This window comes from Acanthopagrus latus, chromosome 4 (genome assembly GCF_904848185.1).
Source record: "Acanthopagrus latus isolate v.2019 chromosome 4, fAcaLat1.1, whole genome shotgun sequence".
Lineage (NCBI taxonomy): Eukaryota > Metazoa > Chordata > Actinopteri > Spariformes > Sparidae > Acanthopagrus > Acanthopagrus latus.
This window is the reverse complement of record NC_051042.1, coordinates 34,939,528-34,962,019: the sequence shown is the minus strand read 5'-3', so window position 1 is coordinate 34,962,019 and position 22,492 is coordinate 34,939,528. Positions and strand designations below refer to the sequence as shown.

The 22,492-nt window shown below is 43.9% G+C and overlaps 4 protein-coding genes across 9 annotated transcripts; 2 read left to right on the top strand and 2 right to left on the bottom strand.

Moving 5' to 3' along the window:
- Nucleotides 1-1,962: 1,962 nt before the first annotated feature.
- On the bottom strand, nt 1,963-3,497 carry LOC119018673 (interleukin-17A-like). Its single transcript, XM_037096531.1, has 3 exons — nt 3,411-3,497; nt 2,604-2,767; nt 1,963-2,197 (listed from the first exon to the last, which is right to left on the bottom strand). The coding sequence occupies exons 1-3, from the start codon at nt 3,441-3,443 to the stop codon at nt 1,963-1,965; spliced, it is 432 nt and encodes a 143-aa protein (XP_036952426.1). The 5' UTR covers nt 3,444-3,497.
- An 8,141-nt stretch (nt 3,498-11,638) lies between these two features.
- Nucleotides 11,639-13,791, top strand: il17a/f1 (interleukin 17a/f1). The gene is made up of 3 exons (XM_037096530.1): nt 11,639-11,801; nt 12,690-12,916; nt 13,080-13,791. Exons 1-3 carry the CDS (start codon nt 11,769-11,771, stop codon nt 13,336-13,338), a joined length of 519 nt encoding a protein of 172 aa, XP_036952425.1. The 5' UTR covers nt 11,639-11,768; the 3' UTR covers nt 13,339-13,791.
- Nucleotides 13,792-13,911: 120 nt separating this feature from the next.
- On the bottom strand, nt 13,912-18,971 carry LOC119018671 (stathmin-4-like). Of its 4 annotated transcripts, XM_037096529.1 has the most exons (7): nt 18,876-18,969; nt 17,413-17,477; nt 17,190-17,285; nt 16,716-16,927; nt 16,091-16,255; nt 15,962-15,979; nt 13,912-15,300 (listed from the first exon to the last, which is right to left on the bottom strand). In XM_037096529.1, exons 2-7 carry the CDS (start codon nt 17,423-17,425, stop codon nt 15,292-15,294), a joined length of 513 nt encoding a protein of 170 aa, XP_036952424.1. In that variant the 5' UTR covers nt 17,426-17,477; nt 18,876-18,969; the 3' UTR covers nt 13,912-15,291. The 4 variants fall into 4 exon arrangements, with proteins under 4 accessions (XP_036952424.1, XP_036952422.1, XP_036952421.1 ...); XM_037096527.1 differs by lacking the exon at nt 15,962-15,979 and having other exon boundaries at nt 16,008-16,255; nt 16,716-16,924; nt 18,876-18,971; XM_037096526.1 differs by lacking the exon at nt 15,962-15,979 and having other exon boundaries at nt 16,008-16,255; nt 18,876-18,970.
- LOC119018670 lies at nt 14,833-22,408 on the top strand. Of its 3 annotated transcripts, none has more exons than XM_037096524.1 (3): nt 14,833-15,320; nt 19,350-19,498; nt 22,093-22,408. In XM_037096524.1, exons 1-3 carry the CDS (start codon nt 14,865-14,867, stop codon nt 22,109-22,111), a joined length of 624 nt encoding a protein of 207 aa, XP_036952419.1. In that variant the 5' UTR covers nt 14,833-14,864; the 3' UTR covers nt 22,112-22,408. The 3 variants fall into 3 exon arrangements, with proteins under 3 accessions (XP_036952419.1, XP_036952418.1, XP_036952417.1); XM_037096523.1 differs by lacking the exon at nt 22,093-22,408 and adding an exon at nt 19,836-20,600 and having other exon boundaries at nt 19,353-19,498; XM_037096522.1 differs by lacking the exon at nt 22,093-22,408 and adding an exon at nt 19,836-20,600.
- Nucleotides 22,409-22,492: the final 84 nt, after the last annotated feature.

The window sequence follows — 22,492 nt, the reverse complement described above, 5'->3', positions numbered from 1 at the left end:
GGTATGCTGGTGATACAGGTGTGTTGGTGGTTTAACAGGTGAGGTGTAGACAGGTAAATGGCTTCATGTGTGGTTAAGTTTCAGTGATGGAACGTAACTGAGCACATTTACTCTTTTCCATCACTCGTCCACTCCACCTGATTCTGGAGGAAACTACTTTTATTTAGTTACTAGTTGCTTTACAGATTACATGCTGTAATATGACACTCACAGAACTGATTGATTTGAGGACTCACAGCCAGATGACCAGAATAATGCTGATTAATCTGTCAATAACTGTGTCGTCTCATGACGTCATCCAGGAGGCTCCTGTGTTGCCATGGTGACAATTAAAAGAACATGTGAGCTATTGATTTAGTTACAGTTACTTCTGTAATCAGCTGCTCCTGTCAGGTAACTTGTCAGGTAACTTGTCAGGTAACTGACACAGTTACAGTTTAAATCATGTTTCTGTTTCTCAGATGATTATAATTCAGCCTGCAGAGGAACAAACCAGAAGAACAATAAAGCGTCACACAGTAAGCAGGTCAGAAGTCACAGCAGCCCACACAGGACACGAACCTACCTGAGAGTTCTGTGGACTTCAGGACGAGCGGCGCCGGCGCTGATCCGTCTGAAGCATTTCTCCTCTGTCAGAATCAGTTCTGGTCCATTTTGTCAGCGTTGTTGCTCTGTGAGTTACTGACCTGTTCACAGACCGGCCACTGTCACATGCATGCTGACACAACACACACACACACACACACACACACACACACACACACACACACACACACACACACACACACCTAATCTCCACAATGTGTTCTTGTTTTCAGCTAATTCGAGCTGATTTCAGTCTGAATGAGGATTTCAGACATCATGAGACTCAACACACTGCTGACACACACACACACACACACACACACACACACACACACACACACACACACACACACAGGATACATAATAAATACATAAATAAATACGATTTTTGTGATTTTTTCTGTCAATCATGATAAATTGATTGATCAGTGACATCACTCATAGATTCATTAACAAAAATAGATTAATAACAAATATGGATAATATTCATAAAAAAATCTGAATGTCAAATGAAAGTAAAATAATAATCTAACACAGAAAACACTAAAAATATCCCCAACATGTTGCCGCTCGACAGAAACTACATTTAACTCTTTTTTTACAGACACAGTTTGTTTAAACCTGATGCAGTGTTAGAGAATAAACCCTCACAGGTGTCACTTCTGTTCAGGTTGAAGCGCTGCTGGATTTATCTTGTTACACGATGTTAAAACATTATAACCATTGATAAGATTTTTTTAAAATAAATGTTTTGTTTTTGCAGCCGTATTTATACTTTCGGACTGTTTTTGCTGGAGATGCTCAGGAAGGAGTTATTTTACTGACACTGACGAGGTCACACAGGTCCTGAGATGGCCACCGTACAGAGAAACCTCTTGATTTAGGAACAACATGAACTTTTCCTCTCACAGCGGTGCAGATCTACAACATATCACAGTTCACATGTAGCTCGGACGGTTTGATCACAAAGCGTTTCTTCATTGGTGTGAATGATGTCACTGTGCTGCATGTTTAATCTGTTTGACTCGTTGGACAACAACAAGAGTTAAATCAACACATCTTCAATACTCAGTTACACAGTAAAAAAAAACTGTAATAAGACTGTAATAAGACTGTAAAAAGTCTGGTAGCAAAGTTACCAGACAGATACCGTGAAATTACAGTAAAAAAAGTATCACAGATTTACATGTAAAAAACTGTAAAAAATACACAACACATTTCATAATCAAATTACATCATATCATAATTTAATACAGCAGTTTACTGTAATTCACTTTTTTACAGTGTAGATTTTTTTTTAAATGTGTTTCCAGCTGTTGGTCCTGGTGGTCAGGTTCAGATATGAGTTCTGAAGGTCCAGGATCAGGTTCTGATGGGTCAGTTCTGGCTGGATTGGGCCCTGACGCAGGTGCAGCCGACGGCCACAGACTGGTACGACGCGGTGTAGCAGCGTTGTCCATCCTGCCGGTTCAGGACCAGGACGTTCTGGTAGACGGGGACTGAGTTCAGGTTGTGTCCGTCTTTGTGTCCCGGGTTTGGACTGGAGCAGAAGCTGCTGCTGCACTCGGCCTCCCAGAGGGTGGAGGGGATCCGGTTCTTCACCGTGGACGACCTGAACCAACGACAGCAACAGAACTGACTGTGAAGTGATTTCAGTCATGACACAACATCATATTTTATTATCTCCTCATCCTTTATGTGAACAAAGCTGTCTGATAAATGTAGTGGAGGAAAAAACACAATATTTTCCTCAGAGTGTGGCATGAACACAGAATACTCAGGTCGAGTACAAGTACCTCAGATTTGTACTTCATTAGAGAAACTTCAGGTGAACACAGACACAGTCTAGACATTTAATCAATCAGTAAATAATTAATTAGATTGCTTCATTTTCATATTTAACCTTAGAATATCAGAAAAACTAGAGAAATGGAGTCTGAAGATAGAAGTTTGAAGGTGAGAAGGCCGTGAAGGTGGAAACAAACCAAAAACCTGAATGACTCTGATGTCAGACTGACCTCCAGCTCCACGGAGACAGAGATCTGCTGTGGATGTTCCCGTTTCCTTCAGACAAGGACGAGAGCTCTGAGGAGAACGCCAACATGGAGTCACACCCAGGAGGAGGAGGAGGAGCTTTGAGCTTGGCGGCGGAGGAGAGTACCCACAATACACTGCAACATATCTGCAGAGAGGAGAGACTTGACTGCACATGTTGGAGCGTGATGAGCTCTGACTTTAACCACATTTTGTTGATAAAACTGAAAAGCAGGATTTTTTTGTTTGTGCTTAAAGGAACAGTTCACCCATCTCCTCACTCTCACGCTGAAGGACAGCTCACAGAGCACAAAACATTTCTGGAACCTACAATGGTTCCATACGAGCTCTCAAACTGATCAAAGACGTCATTTACACCATTTAATTAATCATTTTGCTAATTAAATGAACAAATTAGGAGATCTTCCATCATCTCTGTTTAACTGGGTCATCCTTATCTAGTTTGAGGACTTGAATTGGCTTTGCAGACTTTCTATCTGCACTGTCGCCGAGGTTTAAATAAAGTTCTGTGTTGGAACAACGTGACCTGAAGATGCCATCTATCATTTCGTATCACTGATCTCACATTTTAATTTCGTCCTATTAAGATTTTCATCAGTCGATGTCAGCCGACATTCAGCAGAACTATCGGACTGAATCATTTTCTCACTGAGCTTCACTTGTCATGACTGCAGTTTGATTGATGGGAGCTGTTGCAGGTCTGCAGGATGTTCACTACAGATCAGATCAGCGTGTTGTTGGTTCATAAAGTTAATAAAGTTGATGCTCACCAGCAGGGTGAAGACGCCGTGTGTCAGCTTCATGTTGTCGGTGTGGTCCGGTCCAGTCTCTGAGTGTGCGACTGCTCTCAGCTCAGGTGTTTTTATGAGGATCTGTGACCTTCAGATCTGATAACAGCAGATCTCACAGCTGATTAGCAGACGATGCAGTGAGACGGGAGATTCCTGTTATCTCTGCAGTCCATCGAGGAGATGAAAGTCTGCAATCGACAGTTTGTCAAAGACACGTTTTCTTGTCTGATAACATCTCTGACAGACAGACTGAAACACCTCGGGACAACCGGCAGTGAGCCCACATCACTTCTGATTCACAACCTTCATATATGCTGAATTTAGAAGAAAATGTGAAGAAAACGACACACGAGACCTCTGAGTGTTTGAATATTTCATAAAGCTTTAATGGAGATTTCTATGGAGGGAGGAAGGAAAGGAAAGGAACACTTTCTAGATTCTCTCCTGTTGACTATAAATAATATTAATATCAACATTAAAATGTAACGTGTTATACACAAATACAGAGAATGAGTGCTCAGTGATGCTTTGAGCTTAATGCTAACATTAGCATAGCATACTGTAGTGCATCATGCAATATTAATTGGGAGTTTGGGGTTAAAATTCACAATCAATAATAAATGTTGATTGGGGATAACTATTAATTGTGATAAATAAGAAGATCCAGTTTACATTAGATCACCTCGAAGAAGGGGGATAAAATAACCAATTCACCTAATCAGTCTCATACGAAGATACTAAACTGTCAGTTTGTGATTAATAATTAACTTAACAGCTACAACCAAAATGACCATAACAGCTGTGATGGTCGTCACCTGAGGATTGAACACATGTGCATTACACCAGCCAGAGTTAAAGTCCTGTGCTTAGCCGTGTGATGCTGTGTAGGCCCAGTTCAGTGTTACCAGTCTTTGAAGAAAAGGTGCTGGTGGTTCCTCGGCTGATGAGCAAAGCAGCAGCAGCAGCAGGTTGTAATCCCAATTCTGAACAATGTTGTTCTTGCTGTGAAAAGTCTGATGAAAGAAGGCAGGTGGAGGAAACTGACCCTTCTCTCCTTTCGCTTTTAGTTCAAAAAGAAACTAAAAAAAGTCTTTAATCAAATCATTTTTTCTCTATGCTGAAATTCTTAAAACAAAAAATAACTGAAAATGTAAATTTAAAATGAGCAGAAGCAGCATGTGTGTAGCTTTCTTCAGAACATTCTTTATGTCAGTCTTTTATTTGGTAACGTAAAAATGAAAAATAAATCACATCCAACAATGTCCTCAAAGAACACCCAAACTTAGGCTGATGGCAAGATATAATTGTTTATCATCTGCATAGAAGTTGACCCATGATTTTATTTCACTGATGTGATTTCAGGAGGCACATGAGAAGATGATTTGAGCCCAGAATCAAACCCCGAGGAACAGAACAAATAATTTTACGGGTTCGGACTGTGACGTCACTGTGCTGGTGGAATCCAACATGGACACAAACTCTTCTGCTCATGTAACATCTTTGGTTATTTTACTCCACGTAACCGTTTTCTGTATTTGTGTCTTCTTTGCATTTGGGTTTGGTGATCCATCCATCCATCCATTTTCTTCTGCTTATCCGGGCCGGGTCGCGGGGGCAGCTGTCTGAGCAGGGACTCCCAGACTTCCCTCACCCCGGACACTTCCTCCAGCTCCTCTGGGAGGATCCCAAGATGTTCCCAGGCCGAGTGACATAGTCAGGCTCTTTCCCCCCCAGCGAGGTGACATCCCATGTCCCCATGGCCAGAGTCACCGTCTGGGGATTGGGTCGTCGGGCCCCCGCCCACCCAAATCACACCGCACCTGCCCCTTCTGGTGACGCCGTTCTGGTCGATGTGAACATCCTTGTTTTCATACTCGTCATCGGGGGCATTGGGTTTCATGATATGAGCAAAAATCATGTGAATCAGAATCTGTTGTTGTGGTTTGGTTGGTTTCTGCTAATCTAATCTCATTAAACTGCACCCACACAGTCCTGAACTGAGTTACACTCGCATCAAGATGCTTTTTTTTTTTCTAGCAAAACCAGTTTTACCCCGTCGCTTTCTGCCTTCACTTCCTGTCAACAAAGTCATAAAATGCTCCTAAAATACTTGACATCTATCAGATTACTCTCCCAAATCTTATTCCACAAAACACGATTTGTAGTGAGTATCTGTATTTATTCACCTCCTTATTTCATCACTTTATTTGTGTCTCAACACACTTGTCACTGTCTGGTCTTATCTCTACTATAGATCTGTTGCATTTCCTTTTGCAGTCATGATGCTTCAGTTGTTCTGTGTGGGAACAAACAGATGTTCTACTTGTTTTAACTGTCAGCTCTTCTGCTTCGGTCTCCTCGTTTCTTAAAAAATGATCCCCTGAGAAATACAAAAGAAAATGTGTTTTATCACTCTGAGTCACACAAACATCTTGTATTCTTTCATTTATTAAAATCATGTTTCTTTTCTAATAATGACATCTCACCACACGAGACAGATGGAAACAATAAAATAAGATCTATTATAAGCTCGTTTATATACGATTAAAACCAAGATGGGTCACAGATATTTGTATCAGCTGATTCAGCAGCTGATTGATGGAGGAACAATTGAAAATAAAAGTTCTCACTGTTTAAATGATGTGATGTCTGGCAGCAGGAACTTCTTATATTCTTTTCTATCAAGACGGTTGCTGGTTCAAGTCCCTGAAAGATAAAAGCTGTCTGCTGGGCTTTGGCTGATCTTCACGTCTCCACTGTGTTGGAGGCGTTGATGCCTTTTAGAGAATTTAATGCACATTTCAGACACATAATTTGTCTTTCTGTGCAGTTTATCTGACTTTTAACAGACGGGAGGGGAGGGACAGACACCAGAGTTTTGGATGTGGTTCCCTACGTTACATTTTGATTTCAGTAAGACATGTGCAAGTGTTGAAACACATATAATAAATATGTCCTTTGTAGCTTCCTGTAGCTGGATATAACAGTGTTTCTAAATGCTGAGGTTAGTGTGTTTAGCCTGGTCCAGTTTTGAATCTTGTTACCATGACAGCCATCTCCAGTCGCACACTGAGCAGCTTCCTGCGGTTGGTTTTTATCTGCTTTCACTTTTTTTGTTATCAGATTAAATCACAAAAAGTAGTTAAAAAAAACTTGTGTGAGTTTGCTGTCATGTGGATCATCATCATTATAACTAATGAATGGTCAAAACTGAATTGTACGTGTTCACATATATTCACTATGATGTAGCACTGAATTAAAAAAAAACATTCTACAAACATGACAATGAAAAGTATTTACAAAAATATTTCATGGATCAAAAATTCTTGTTTGTAATAAACAAACTTATAAACAATAATTCCACAAACTGAGCCTGTCAAGGGGACGGGAGCCTGTCATCAGCGTCCTGTGTCCATATATGGAGCTCAGAGGGCCCCCTGTGCTCTGGCCCCACCCTCTCTGTGACATCACAGCGCTGTGATGTGGTCGACTCTGAGGTTAGAACTGAGAGAGTTTCTATCAGAGCTGTCAGCAACTTTTGCTTTGACCTGGTTTGATGTAGCGAGAGGAAACCAGAGACGGTGTCATTAATCTGATTCATCGCTGGATATCAAGACGCCGTCGTTTCCGTCACAGCCGTCAGCAGTTTTCACTCAGGAGTGAGTTCAGAAATCATGAACACACTTGGCAGGACGCCAGGAGGCTACAGTCATCATCGAGAGCAGCAACTGAATCGCTGTGTTCAAGTATATTTAGTTACTAAATAAAATATATGGAACTACTGTACTTAAGAACAGTTACAAGGTGCTTCAATAGGTTCATTCTATGTTTATTCAGAGTGAAATAATGTAGTTTTTACTGCTCTTCAATGATTTGCTCATTTGAAGGTCTGTTGGATGGAATGGAAAATGATATTCATAAACCAACAGAAACTTCTTCTCTCCATCTGCTCTGATCTCCGGTGGACCTCAAGGTGCTCATTCATGCTCCCTGGAGGTTCAACCTTCAAAACCACAACATCACCCACCATTGCTACGCAGACGACATGCTGCTACGCCTGTTCCTTTCATGCATCGGCAGCTGTAATCCAGTGATATAATATCATCTCAAACAGTCGAGTATTTCTACACTGTGGTGTCACTGAAGTTAAAGATCTGAGAACTTTGTTGACCTGTGGGACAAATAATGTGAAGTTTTCCTCAACAGTATTTATATATAATAATAATAATTCATTTATTCATTCAATGTTTATTAATGTACAGTACTTTCAATCCATCTTTTCTTTTCCCTTGAAAACATTTATTTTATTACTATAACTGTATTTTATTATGTTTATAGAGCAGACACATCATTACAACATTATAGTTCTATAAACTGTTGATTATAAATACTTGATGCACAGAAGACATTTGCCTTCAACTGTGATGCAACCAACAGTGTTTCTGTTAGCACATAATATATCATTTATAATGAAAAACATGATGAAATTTAAATATACACATTTTTGATCCATTATTGGTCACAGCTTTAAATTGAAATGAGAGTTGATTTACGGCTCAGATTCCCTGGAAAAGACTGATTTAATTCATATTAAAATAAATTTAAATATCAAATCTGTATGTGTAGCTCAAATATAAATCACATTTTGATGATGTTAAAGAACAGCCAATAAGCAGTCTTCACCATTTAACCATCATCCAATCACAGCCTGAGCACATTTCTGAGTTTGAGTGGAGGCGTGAAGGAGGAGGTGAGGAGCGATGGAGGGAGCGTCAGTCAGACTCAATCAGTCGTCGTGTTCCTGGATGTCAGTCAGAGAGTTTGTGGTCGACAGCGACCGCAGCAGAGACTCCGGCGGCTTCAGAAAGCCCGACTGCAGAGAAGCTGTTTCCAGTCACCACAGCAGCAACACAAACAGTCCTAGAGAGACGAAGAGCTTCCTGATCGAACAGAACCTCAGCAGGAGGACGACTCGGCTCCTCTGAAGACAACGTGAACCCTCCTGTGGCCTCTGTGTGGAAACTCCTGCAGTCACTGTGACCCCCTTTTCTCTAATAGTGGGCAGAAAGATGACATCAGCCTCCTTTTCTCCCCCTCTTTTGATTCCACCATTGCTGGAAGTCTGAATGAATTAGAATTGCGGAGAGGTTTACGTTTACCGCCCACAGAATAAAACTCTTATCATCTGTGCGACTGTGTGTGGAGGAGAATCTGTGGGCTGAACACAAGAAGAAAGATCAAGTTAACGTGAAATATATTCAGGTCATCAAAATCATGGCTGCACTCTGAATACTTCATCATGAGGAGAGATGGGAACAGAAACTTGGTTCCAAATTAGAAGCGACTTCTTAATGCCCAGTACTGGTTCCTGTGAAAATACATTGAGGTTCTGCTTATCAGAGCCCAAACGGGACATAACAGTTACTAAGACTGCATGAATCTGTAAATCGTGCATCAACACGATGGCAAGCTGGAGAGCTAGTGTAGCTTCTCTTTATCTAAAAGAAAAAGACCGCAAGCTCAGTGCATCTGGTTCATTAGCTGCAAGTCAGCACATCAGATCTGATGAATCGTTTGAGGCAGCATGGCAACGATGTCAGCGAGTGTCTCCGAGTGTCGACAAGATAGTGTCTTGGAAACTCAGCGAGACTTTGTAATATCAAGTCAGTTGCATGAATGTTGAACGCTGTGTTCGTCAACACTGGGACTGTCAGGAGCAGATCAATAATCAATATGTGCCGTGTAGAGTTTCACTGAGATCAATGCTGTCTTCTTCAGGAACAAACACAGTCTCGTAAACTGGCCACTGGAGCAGTCGGGGTTAAAGGCCTTGCTCAAGGGCTCCTCAGTGGTGGCGACTGGGGGAGGGGCTGAATAACTTGAATGTGGCTGAGATCACACCTGCTGCGACGTGATTGGTGCAGCAGACAGATGACATCAGAGAAGTGAGTTTGGTGAAACAAGTGAACTATACCAGGTTTAACGTTTGGTTCTGGTTCTGGTTCTGGTGCTGGTGCTGGTGCTGGTGTGGTACCATCACAGGATGGTCTGCAGGTGTTTGTGAGCCGTCCTCCTCTGAGACGAGCGTGTGATCGGGATGGTTGATTTCTTCAGCTTTCTTAACAAAATCACTGTTCCTGAGCGTCTGTTAGCTGCAGGCTAACATGTAACACACATGAATGAGTTAAACAAAGGTGAATTTGTTCAACTGCCATCAAACTAACAACATCAGTGAGTGTTGGACCTGGATGCTGGTTCTGTTGAGCGACCTGAAGATGCTGCGGGTCTGAACCAGCAGCCTTCTCCACACAGAGACGCCACATTTTCGCCACAGCGGCAGATTGAACATTCTCCGCCGTTGTTCGTTCACACAGAATCAAGCAGCTCCGGCGTGAAGCTGCACCAGCGTGTCATTCACACAGCAAGCCGCCAAACAAAGAGGCGTGACGGGACACGTCATGATGATGAGTTGACCGGGTCGCGTTCACATCGCTGCCGAGCCGAGCCAGAGACAGCAGATTCAGTGTGTCGCAGGGTTGATTGAGCCCGACACAGATGTTAGCAGGTAACAGTGAGAGATGGAAAAGCTCCACGTCAACACTTCACAAATATCCAGCTGTAATAAAAGCACTGTGTGATATTACAGCCAGAGAACAGGACAAATAATGAGGTATTTCATAGACACAACACTGTAACTTTGAATTATTTCTAAAATACATGAATATTGACACTTTTACTTGTGAATGTCTTCATGTTTACAAAGTGTGTGGCACTTAACTCTCTGTGCAGAGGCAGATCAGCTGTAGATGTGACATATTCAGTTTTGTAAGTGAAAGATTCTTCATGCAGGTGAACGATGATTTATTTTGAATAACTGATGACTGTAAACACATATAACACCAACAGTAAGTGTTATTCGTGTCTCTGGTGTCTGTCTGCAGCTCCGTGAGTCAAAGAGACAAAGAGATTCTTAAACTTTTGGGTTTCACTCCCGATTGTGGAGACGAGTGGACAGCACAGAAAAGATGCTGCTGTCAACACACAGGAAGCAGGAAGTCTCTCTGATCACTGATAAGCATCGACCCGCCAGTCAAACCAGGTCAGAGCCGAGCCGGCAGCGCAGCCCTCAGAGAACCGGACCGAGCTGAGTCACAACACGACCGTAAACCAGGTCAGACTCTGCAACATGCTCACATCCTGACGCTGCACCGACAACTCAGCACATTTACATAGCAAACAAAGGTGAGGAGGGGGCGGAGTGAGTCAGGGGGCCCCGGGCCACCGGGGCCCCGGGCAGCACCGCAGTGTTGACATGTTGGGAAATCTTACCTGTTTCATCAGAAACATTAAAGCAGCTGTGATGCAGGAGCTGAAGTCAGGAGACGTCATGATGAGACTCAGTTCCTGCTCGTGTCCTCTCGTCATTGACAGTGACTGTGAACATTAACTCCTTTCATTTTTTTATTCTACATGACAAAAGACACCAAGTGTTGGTGGTTGTGTTGCATTGTGGGTAATGTCAGGTGTCAGGTATTGACCAGCTGCGATGAGTCTGACAGTGATGCAGGAGTGAAATGATAAATCAGTGGAGGAGCAGTCCGGTCGCCAGAGTGACATGTTACAGTTTCAGCACATTTTAACATCTCAGCCTGTTCTGGAGAAACTACAGTGTCCATGTTGCACTGACTTGTGGGTGAGCGGTGAGATCAGCACATCTGGGTTCGGACCGTCCGGTGTGTCTGCACTGGGCTAATGAAACATGGCCGACCCTGTGGAGGAACACGTCACAGTGAACATATTCCTACAAACACTCAGGCTGCTTTAACTGATTTCGTTTGCTTCTTTCTATCTGAAGATAGATTTTGCTGAATTCTGCAGATTTTCATTCTGGGTCGCGGCTGTAGAAGAATATTCACAGGTTTCGTTCAACCTGATGAACCTTTGTAACGTGATGTTTGAAGGTGCAGACTTCATGCTGTCGACCTACAAAACCTGCAACTTTAGCGTGCGCAGAAGTTAAACTTCAACACCGACTGAGAAAGTGGGTCGACCATCAGGCCTCGTCATGCGAGTCTGATATGTGTGGTTTAGAGAGGAGGATCAAAGGCGCACTGATACAGAAAGAACGACAGAAGGAGAGAAAGAAAAAGAGAAAGATGGTGAAGTCATCAGCGGAAGTCCGCTGACACTGGTGCTCTGATCAGGATAAATATCAGAGCCTCACCAAACATCCAGCAGAGCCCGTGGACCCTAAAGAGTCAGACACAGTCTGAGAGATCTGCAGAAAGGCCGACAATCCGGATCAGAACAAGAACCAGACAAGTCCAAACTGTCAGCATGTTCTCAACAGCGAACTCCTCCAGAGTGACGGTAAGATTCTCATTTCATCTCCTGATGTAAATCTGTGCAGTACGTGTGAGTTCTGGAGGAGATCTGGAGTTTCATACTTTCATGAATTCTGTTGAAGTTCTGATCCGAGGATCTGTCTTCATAAACCAACCAGGGATCAAACAGAACTTTGCGCTGACAGTAATCTGTGAGGCTGCATCAGGTCACATGATGCGTTTTTAGGACTTCTGATGTTTTTGTCACAACAAAACCAAAAGTCATGAAAAGTGACGATGATGTAAAAATCAGCTGTTACCATGGAAACAAGAAGGATTTGAGAACATTGTCATGTTTTATAATTTATGAATGAAAGATGTTGGATTATTTCATCTTTGTTAGTTTATTCAAATGCATTCATTCTATAATTCAAAAAGGATTTGAAGGATTTTATGTTTGTTAGAGAGTTGACAGAAAATCCTTTCAGGCGTGGAATCATAATAATATTTCAGTCTTTCATAAATCACAAGAAATATTCACAGTGAGTCAAACATTTTAGATTTTGTGGTGGATGTTTCACTTATATTGTGTTTATGATTATATAGTGAAAATGGTTTATTGCAACTTAAAAACATGCATAAACATTTTTGCTGCCAAAGAAGCAAATGTGAAATGTAAAATGAATAATTTCACATCATGGGAAATTGTTGCTGTAATTCATACATAATAAATGTGAAATGTATGTTTTCTTCTGTGGGTTAATTTTATTTTGAAATATTATTATTTTCTTCATGAAGCACAAAGTGACAGTATAATCTAGAAACACAGATATTGTTTTAAGTAAAAGAAGAAGAAGAAGAAGAAGAAGAAGAAGAAGAAGAAGAAGAAGAAGAAGAAGAATGCGTCTGAAGGTTTATTTCTCCTCTTCCTCAGGCCGTCTGTATGGTGGCGATGATGATGATGATGATGATGATGATGACGGAGGCAGCGGCCATGCTAAAAGGAGGAGGCCAATCCAGACACTCAGTGAAGACACACAGGAAGACTTCTGACGGTGCGGTGGTAGAAACCGTCCCCCTGCAGCTTGACACCAACTTCTTGGTTCCCAGCAGACCCATCAGGCCGCTGGAGAACATCTCCATCTCCCCGTGGACGTACAAGTAAGAACACACAACGTGCAAACACACACACACACACACACACACACACACACACACACACACACACACACACACAGGGAAACCAGTACGTCTCTTGTAATGAGCTGAAAACAGCAGAATGGTCCTTTAACCCGTGACCTGTGATCTCTCTCTCCGTCCTCAGCATCTCCCACGATGAGTCTCTGTTTCCTCCGACGTTGTCCGAGGCTCGTTGTTTGCTTGACGGCTGTCTGGACTCGGAGGGCCAGGAGGACCTGAGCCTGAAGTCCAGACCCATCATGCGCCAGGTGATGCTGCTGCGCCGAGTCAGGTCGACGGGGGCGGGGCCAGGGGCAGAACATGGCTACCACTTCCGGCTGGAGTCCCGCCTCATCGCTGTGGGCTGCACCTGCGTCCGACCCATCGTCCAGCGCCAAGACTGAAGAGCAGCAGAGACCAGACCGGCAACCGGGTCAGACTGAGATGATCAGACAGTCTGGACCGGTACCGGTACTGCCCAAAAAACAATGTTGTAATTTTGGTTTTGTGTCTATTCAGAGAGACTTGATAACTTGTCTTTGCTGTGCTGTATGAACTGAATTTATTATGTTTTGTTTATAACTATAAAAGATCCAAACATTGAACTTTTTAAAATTTTACATTTTACAGAAAGGACGCGAGGTGTTTCGACTGATGTAATGAAATGTGAAGTGGTCGGTTCTTCTTGCTGCTCCGCTGGCCGTCAGATCAACAGTTTATTTCATTTACAGTTCAATTCTTTTGTTTACACTTTTCATTTTTCTCCAAACACAACTACATACTGGAGCTTAAGTTCAGGAGCAGACAGGTTATTAATGGATGTGTCTCATATGTAATGTTCTATTTATGCGTTATTTAAAAGACATTTTTATTTAAGTGTTTTCAGTTTTGACCTTCAGCAGGTATTTATTAGTGATGTGGTGTTCCTGTATTTATAGTTCAGAGTGTCGACTCAATAAAAACACTGAACGAAGAGCTAAAGTGTCATCGTTTATTGATTTAAAATATAATGTGATTTCTGTACATTGTCGTCGTCATCATCATCATCATCATCATCATCATCTCAGCCTGACTCCTATACAATGACGTTGCCAGGGAAACAGACTGACACACACAAACACACCACTGTAGCTGTAAACAATGCACACACGTGATTATCAGTCGTTCATCAGTGATCTCGTCCGTCCGTGTCAGCAGGATGTGACGTGTGTGATGACAGGTGATGGCGCTAACGTTAGCCGCAGGAGCTACCGACTTGTTTGCTGTTGGTGTAATAAAGCAGAAGTCTCATCCAGCAGGACTGTTGGTGCCTCGGCTCACATTAGCTTAAACGGCTGCATAAATGCCAACATGCTAGCTTGAGTATATTGTCCTGTTGTTCAGAAATATGAGAAAGAATCCAAATATAGAATCTGACAATGAAAACGTGGGGCTGTAAAAGGGGCTGAAGAGGAGAGTTTCATTAGTGTTTGAACCTGAACGTCTCGTCTGTGTTTGGACTCACACTCGTCTCGTTCCTGTAACACATGAACTCTGACTTTCAGTTCAGCTTTGGCTCTTCTCAGCGAGTGTTTGTACTCTGACTTGTCTTTGTTTGCTGGGCTGTAACTGTAACCTCGTCTATAACTGTATCTGGTCTTGTCTGAGTCCAGCTGACTCCTCTGTCTGTCCTGGTTCTGGTCTTGACTTGCCCTCTGACCTGTATTACGAGTCATTCTTGACTTGAAACTGCTCCGACTGATTTTGCTGCCACGGGATCTCTCTGAAGAGCTTCATGTAACTGATCAAACCCTTCCTGTAGTTTTGCAGTCGGTGTCCAGCAGGTGGAGCTGTTTATCTCTGATCAGCTGTGTCTCTGCTCCATGTGGACCTCCTGACAGGTGGAGGGAGTCCAGCCCCAGGTTTTCTCTCAGAGGAGTCAGAGGAAGACATGGAGACATTTCTTTTGGGTCCGGGTTCTGGTTTGGTTGGGTCGGGTGCAGCTTTGATGGGACGCTGTGAAGCGTTGAATCCTCTTTGCGAAAACAATCACACACACGAACACATTGGCACTGTTGGCATGGCAACAAAGCACAGTAAAACCTCTGTGAACCGTCCAATGATGACTGAATCTGCAGCGTCCAAGTTTTTCTCAGAGTTGATCTCATCAAGAAGAGTCCTGGTTGTAGAGAGGAGGTCGAGACTCGCCTCAGTCCTCCTCCTTCTCCTCTTTTTCTTCTTCTCTCACTCTTTTCAGAGTCTCTTCCTGTACGTCTCCAAGTCGGAGCAGCGCCGGGTTGCCGGCACATCAATCCTCAGCTCATCAGCCCTCCAAAATGGCTTCCAATTAATGTTCAGCTTGTGTTGTGATCAGGCCATCAAGACACCTGGCAGCAGAGGACAGGGGGTGAGGTTAGCACATTGCTAGCACATGCTAACTACAGTACACAGGATGTATTTTATTGATCCAGGCTTTGCTAAATCATGTTTATTTCAGTTATCAGATCAGAAGTCTTTTTGTTGTTGTTGATGTTTACACTCCATAACAAATTTGGACAATACAGACAAAAGTATGTGGAGCACAAGTTCCAACATCTGGAGGAAAGACTGAACCTGAGTACTGCAGCTTCTCTGAGCGGAACATTAAAGGTGCAATATGTTAGAATTTTAGTTCAAAACATTAAAAACATAAACACAATGTGGAGAAATAAGGTATCACAGCTAACGGCAGCTACAGTTAGCAACGGTTAGCAGTTACTGCGGCTACTTGTTTCTTACATATTGCACCTTTAATGAAGATGATGGTGAAATCAGGCTGCAGCATCCATGTCCACATACTTTTGGCCACGTGGTGAACTTTAATTCATCTTGTTTATTTGAAAGTAAATTGTGAAAAAACATTTTTTTTAACCAATATTTATACTTAAATTTAGCAAATTCAGATCTAACGGTGTTTGAAAAATGCCAAGTGAGATCTGTAGCGTTATATTTTCTTCATATTTTGTCTGTCTACCCAGAATCCCTCCTGCTCCTGCAGCTCGTCCTCACCTCCACACTGTGCTTGTCCTGAAAGACACAAACATCACAAACTCACATTAGAGATTCGTCTCCGTGATTCAGAATCTGAATCTGTCTCTGAGTCACAGTGCAGACTGATTGTAACACCTGCGTCCTCACCTCCTCCTGCTGCCGCTCCTGTGAGGCGTTCAGGTGCATCTGCCGCTGCTCCTTGACGGCGTCGGCTCGGTGCTCCTGGCGCTCTTTGGTCAGAGCTTTCTGAGCGACTTCGCGCTCGTGCTCCCGCCTCTCGGCCAGGTGCTTCAGCAGCTCTGCCTCCTGACACTGGAGGGAGACAGACGGAGGTTTACAGTCAGCTAACAGATTTTACTGCTCAGGTTTCAGCTGTGTGACTATGTGTCTGTCCAGTATGAACACTTGTGTCGTGTTGGACTGACTGTGGTGTTCCTCAGGGGTCCAAGTTTGGTTCACTACTTTTTCTGTCTGTCTTTGCACAGACATTCATGTTTCCTTCATCGTGTTATGAAATAAGTTTGGTGATCGTTTCCTACAGCTCCACATGGAGGCTGACATTTTGATTTGTTTAATTCTTTTCATCAGCATCGGATGGATTCTAACTACTGACCTACTGTGAACATGCATGCTGATGTTAGCATTTAGCTCCAGGCATCATTAAGTATAGCCTCACAGAGCTGCTGGCTCAGCTGTAGACTCTTCTATCAGACGTGAACAGTCAGACTGCTGTTTCCCTGACCACTGTGAAACCCCCCAGCGCTCCACACACCTTCCTCCTCTCTTGAGCAGCGTCCAGTTTCTTCTGGATCTCTTCCAGCGAGGGTTTCTGGCGAGGCGGCGTGGTCGCCCTCAGCTCGGGGCCACCGTCAAAGGTGGGCGGCTTTAAGATGACCTCGAAGGCCTGGCCGCTCGTCCGCTTGCTCAGCTCGATCACCTCCATGTCCCGGATGTTGCACAGGTTCAAGTCCACCACGCCTGCTGCTGCAAGAAGAGCACAAGACAGTAAACTCACCACCGTCTGACACAGAGCTCTGATCTTTATCACTCTGATGATTCTCTGTAGGTTTGCTCCCCCATGCTGCCCAAACACAGGCAGGTTCATTATAGAACAATCTTTTGGTTGATTTTTACATTTCAAAATAAATCCTCAGCTTCTCCAGCAGTTCAGGAGAATCCTACAATGAATGGAAAGTTCCACTGATAATAAGGTAACTTCATCTACAAAGACTGAAGTGCTGCTGACCTTCCTTCTTGTCAGCTGTGGCGTCTCGGGGTTGGGGGAGGATGCAGGAGCAGAAGAGAGACACCAGGGGGAGCTCTCGCATCTTCTCTCTGTATGCTAGAACATTCAGAGGCAGAGAAAAAGCAAAACTGCAGTTGAGCCATAAATATGTGCAGATTCGATCAGTTGAGCAGCACTTCACATCACCTCATATCTGTCAGAGGTATAACTGAGTGAAGTTTACCTGCCAGAGTCATCCTGCTGCTGCTGTCCTCTGTCAAAGACACTGTGGTGAGGTAGAGTCTGTTCCTGAGGACACACAGACCAGGACACTTCATGAAACACAGTCGAGTCACTTCAGTAGAATAACTGCAATAACCTGCAGAGGCAGCTGAGTCGAAACACTGTCTTCAGGGTCTTTGTGCCCTGAGTGAAGACTCTCAGGCTCGACACACTTCAGCCTCTCCTGCAGGAGCTGCTGTGGAGCCTGTCAGGCTCAACTCAGGGAACAAATGCCCCGAAATTAAACCAGTCAGCCTCTGTTTGGATGATTTAATACTTTAACACCTCAGGATATAAAGGGAGACAAAAAGTGGAAGACGCAGACGAACTGATCTTAATCTGGAGTTTCAGGTGTGTTTTGTTTGAAACGTGTTTTCACATTTGTTAAACAAACATGTGATGCAGACGAGGCCTGCAGCTCTGAATCTGAACTTCACAGACGGAACTTTGACTTCATTTTTCTGTTGAATGACAAAAAGTGTTTTTCTTTCGTTGCTTTGTGTCTCTGCGACAGTCCGACACTGAATAACATTCTGATTCAAAGGTCAGACTGCGCAGCTCCATGATCTGAGTCAGTCCTATAAATACGAGTTTGATCTGTTTTTGATTCAGCAGCTGTGACTTCAGGAGATTCAACACTTCATCTGATGAGTGAAGACTGAATCAGCAGTAAACACAGAGACACGACCGGCTGCAGGAGGTTCAGTCAGTCAGACTGAATCACAAGAAACTCAACAGCAGCAACATTCAGAGCAGAAACATCACGAACCAAACTCCTCACAGTCACAGTCTGTTATCTATGTTGCATGTTTTACATCAATACTTGAATCTCTGCAACGTGCAAAACAAAGACAAAACCCAAACTGAGCTGATTCTTCAGCTGAACAACACAAAGAGACTCAAACAGATAAAAACAGATTATTTTCACTTCAGAGGAAACAAACCAAGAGACTGAAAACCAACAATCACGTCTATTCTTCACTCATTAACCTTAAACAGCTGCTGCAAACACAGTGTGAACACTAGCCTGTGTGTGTGTGTGTGTGTGTGTGTGTGTGTGTGCAGAGTCTAAGCGATGATGTCATTGTTTCCAATGAGCGCATCACCTTCTGCAGAGTCGAGCACGCAGCTCAAACACCTAACTGATCGCAGAGACAAAGAGCAGGAGGAAAAAAAAAGATGTGAGACACAAAGAACGAGAAGATGAAGAAGAAGAAGAGAAACTACAGACAGACGAAAGAACGAAGAGGAGAGCAGAACCAGACGAGAGAACGCTGCTTCACCTGCTCACACTTCTGTCTGTTTAAAAGAAGCTGCAGCTGACTGAGCTGCAGACACGCAGGAAGCTACACAATAACACAACACACTCATAAACAGGCAAGTGTGTGTGAGTGTGTGTGAGAGAGAGAGAGTGTGTGTACTCACCCTGCAGTGATGCTCGGTCTCTGTTCAGACTGAAGATCTGCAGCTCAGCAGCATCAGCACCAAACAGCAGCCTGCTGCATGACATCACCCACGAGTGATCTGATTGGCTGGCAGTGATACTGGGCTGTGATTGGTCCAGCAGGGCAGAGGGAGGGGGAGGTGGAGGAGGAGGAGCAGGAGCAGGAGGAGGAGGAGGGGGACCAGAGCAGTGGAGGTTCTTATTTCAGAGGAATCCTCCTGATCAGTGACAGAATCTCATCAGAATCAGAACCACATTAATGGGTCATTACGATGGAACGAGTTCTGTGACGGGAACCTGATCAGTTACTGTGAAACTGATCGATCACATGTCACTGATGAGGTCATGTGCTGCACATCTGCTGTTGTTCTGTTCACATGTTGCTCTTCACTGAAAGTTTGTCATGATTATGAACCCACAACTTGTTTTATCTGCATGTTGTCACATCCGGTCAGAAGTCACATAATGTAGAAGCGTACAAGGACCGGTACCAGCGGCAACATGGACCGGCACCAGTGGCAACATGGACCGGCACCAGCGGCAACATGGACCAGTACCAGCGGCAACATGGACCGGCACCAGCAGCGAGCAGCAGTCACACCAGGTACCAAACGGACCTGAGTCACGGAACTTTATAGCACAAATCTTTTCCATAAAAACTAAGTAAGTCTGTGGAAATGTGTTTTAAAACATGTTGTGTTGAGTTTATAATGATAATTTTTCACCTGCAGCTGTAAAGACACAAACTGACGCGGGTCTGAAAATATTCTGATGTTTGTAACAAAGATTCACTTTCAGCAGCTTCCTCAGAATCTGCTGTGATAACTGATGCAATAATCTTCTGATTTATGTTATTAGACCTGCATTGTTCAGTAAATGAAGACGGCAGTTCATGTCACTGCGCTCGCTGTTGTTGAACCGTGATGTTTTCTGACCTGCAGTGGTTCATGTGAAGCTGACCAGAGGACCAACACAGAACTGTGACTGATGCAGATCAGCTCCATGAAGAACCGCTCAGTTTGGACCGGTTCATGGTTCTGCAGAAACGTACCCAGCCAACATTTATCCTAGAGATCAGGATGTTTGAAGTGTGTAGAGGAACACAGAAACATGGAAACACACACAGTTAAATCTGACAGCGTTTAAAGTCTCAAAAAATAAATTCTGACTAAACAAAATCACAGAGAAACTTCTGACACACGAGGATCAAACTGGATCTGGTCTGATCTGGTTTGTGGGGTTGATGTGCTTCTGAGGAAATGTCAGCGCTAAAATTAACAGCTGAAAACGGACTGTTACTCATCCTGACTCATCACACACACACACACACACACACACACACACACACACACACACACACACACACACACACACACCTCCATCTGTTGCTCTAGCTGTCGGATAAACTCGACTGTCACTTTTCATTCAGTCAGCGCTCGCAGGAATCTTCACTTCAGTTGAATGTGTTTGATCATTATAAACTGTGAGTTTGATTCATGGTGACTTTGTTCTGGAGCTGCTCACTGGACTGGATCAGCAGGTGTCGATCCTCCTCTGATCGTAGATTTGTTTCTGTATTTGTGCAGGTCAGATCTTAAAGTGTTATTAAGTGTGTTCAATGCATCATGTTGCTGTAGCGCCACCTGTAGGTGAAGTACCATCATATTCACCTGAGCAGCTCACAGTTTGTTTTGATTCGAGACCACGCCCACAAGAAATGAATCCGGTCCGGTTTGGTTGGAGTCCGGTTTGTGAATCTGTTGAAGGAACAACGCAGAAAGGAAAATCTAACGGCTCCGATCGTCACTGCGTTAGATTTTTAAAGCTTTTTGTTTTATGTGAGTCAAAAATACAAAATCAAACTGTTTCACATTTGAGTGAAATCTGTGAATCACATGTTTCTATTGGAGGACGAGACTACAGCTCCCATCATGCACCACAGCAGAACACCATGTTCTCACACACTGTTCCTCCTCCTCCTCCTCACACTCAACCAGATGATGTAATGCAGCTGCAGTGTGTGCGTGCATGTGTGTGTGTGTGTGTGTGTGTGTGTGTGTGTGTGTGTGGGGGGGGGTTCTTGTGAATCTATCTTTGTGTGGACACACCTTCACAGGGATGCTGAGCTGGGTGTGTGTTTCAGGCTACACCACTACTGCAGCACTTTAGGTTTGTGTGTGCGTGAGTGTGTGTGTGTTAAGTGTGTGTGTGTGTTAAGTGTGTGTGGGTAGCAAGGTGAGTGAGAGGCTGCAGCAACAAGGACGGAGAGAAACCTCCACATCCCAACTGATGATGTCATCTGCAGCCTATCAGCTGAGAGCTACACTGTCAGGGTGTGTGTGTGCGTGTGTGTGTGTGTGTGTGTGTGTGTCTTGAAAGTCAAATCAGGATTCAGCAGAAACAACAACACATCTGCAGAATAATGTTTTTTGAAGAGCTGCAGCAGCTTTTTTTCTGCAGAACAGACTGAGTTGTTTACTGTGGACAGAACCGGGCCGATCATAGAGACAGAACACGTAGATGGACCTCAGTAGAACCCAGTAGAACCCAGTAGAACCCAGTAGAACAGAGCAGAGGTCTGATGTGGAGTTGGGGGCGGGGCTCTGGCTCTGCAGGCAGCTTTCGAGGACAAACAGCCGCAGACTAACTGGAAGCAATGACATCATCTCTGAGGCCGGGAGATGATGTCACTGACAATGAGGTCACCGCACTGAGCTCAACACAGTGATGTCATGACAACCGAAATGAGAAGCCACAGTTGATATCGAGGCTGAGGTGAGATACACAGAACATCTGAGGTGTGAAGATGATGATGATGATGATGATGATGATGATGATGTAGGTGATGATGTCATCACTGCTATTTAGTCAACACAGAGGCTGATATGTGGTGATTTCTCTGCTTCCTCACCCCTCATCATCATCACCATCATCATCATCAGGACTCTGGTCGAGGAGCCCTGAGTTTAGACTCCCAGGCTGTGCTGCTGTTCACTGCACGTGTTCATGGCAGAACGTCGCCGTGTTGAAATGTATTGATTATCAGTTCGTTAACGATCACATTCTCTCTGTGCTGCTCAGCTGCTCTGAGCTGCTGCTGTGGACTGCAGCAGGTTTACATGCTGTAAGTCTCAGTGAACACATCAGATTGTATACTGTCTTACTGAAACGCTCTGTTTTTGCTACTGTCTCTTTAAGACCCCCCGGTCTGCTGTGATTGGTCAGCTCACACACGCCTGAGCCAGTGCTGCTGACGGTGTCTCCGGTTGGATCTGTTGATGTCTTTCTTGCGGTTTGAGGCAGAACGTGTGTGAATATCAGCACAAGATAAAAACGTCACCACATCAGCTTCTTTACGTCACGTGTGCCGGTCAGGTTCTACTGGCTTTGACTCGCTGCGGTTTGGGTTTTCGATCTCTGCAGTACCACCGAAGAATCACCACTAACAAAGCGGCTCCTCTGATTCAGCTACAAACATGTTTCATTTCCTGTAACTTCTTCACAATAAAAGCCCACTGACCAAGGTGTTTCAGGTGTTTCAGGGGGGAGAGGAGCTCCTGCTGATTTGGACTTTTACCCTGAACAAGAACCTTCAGTA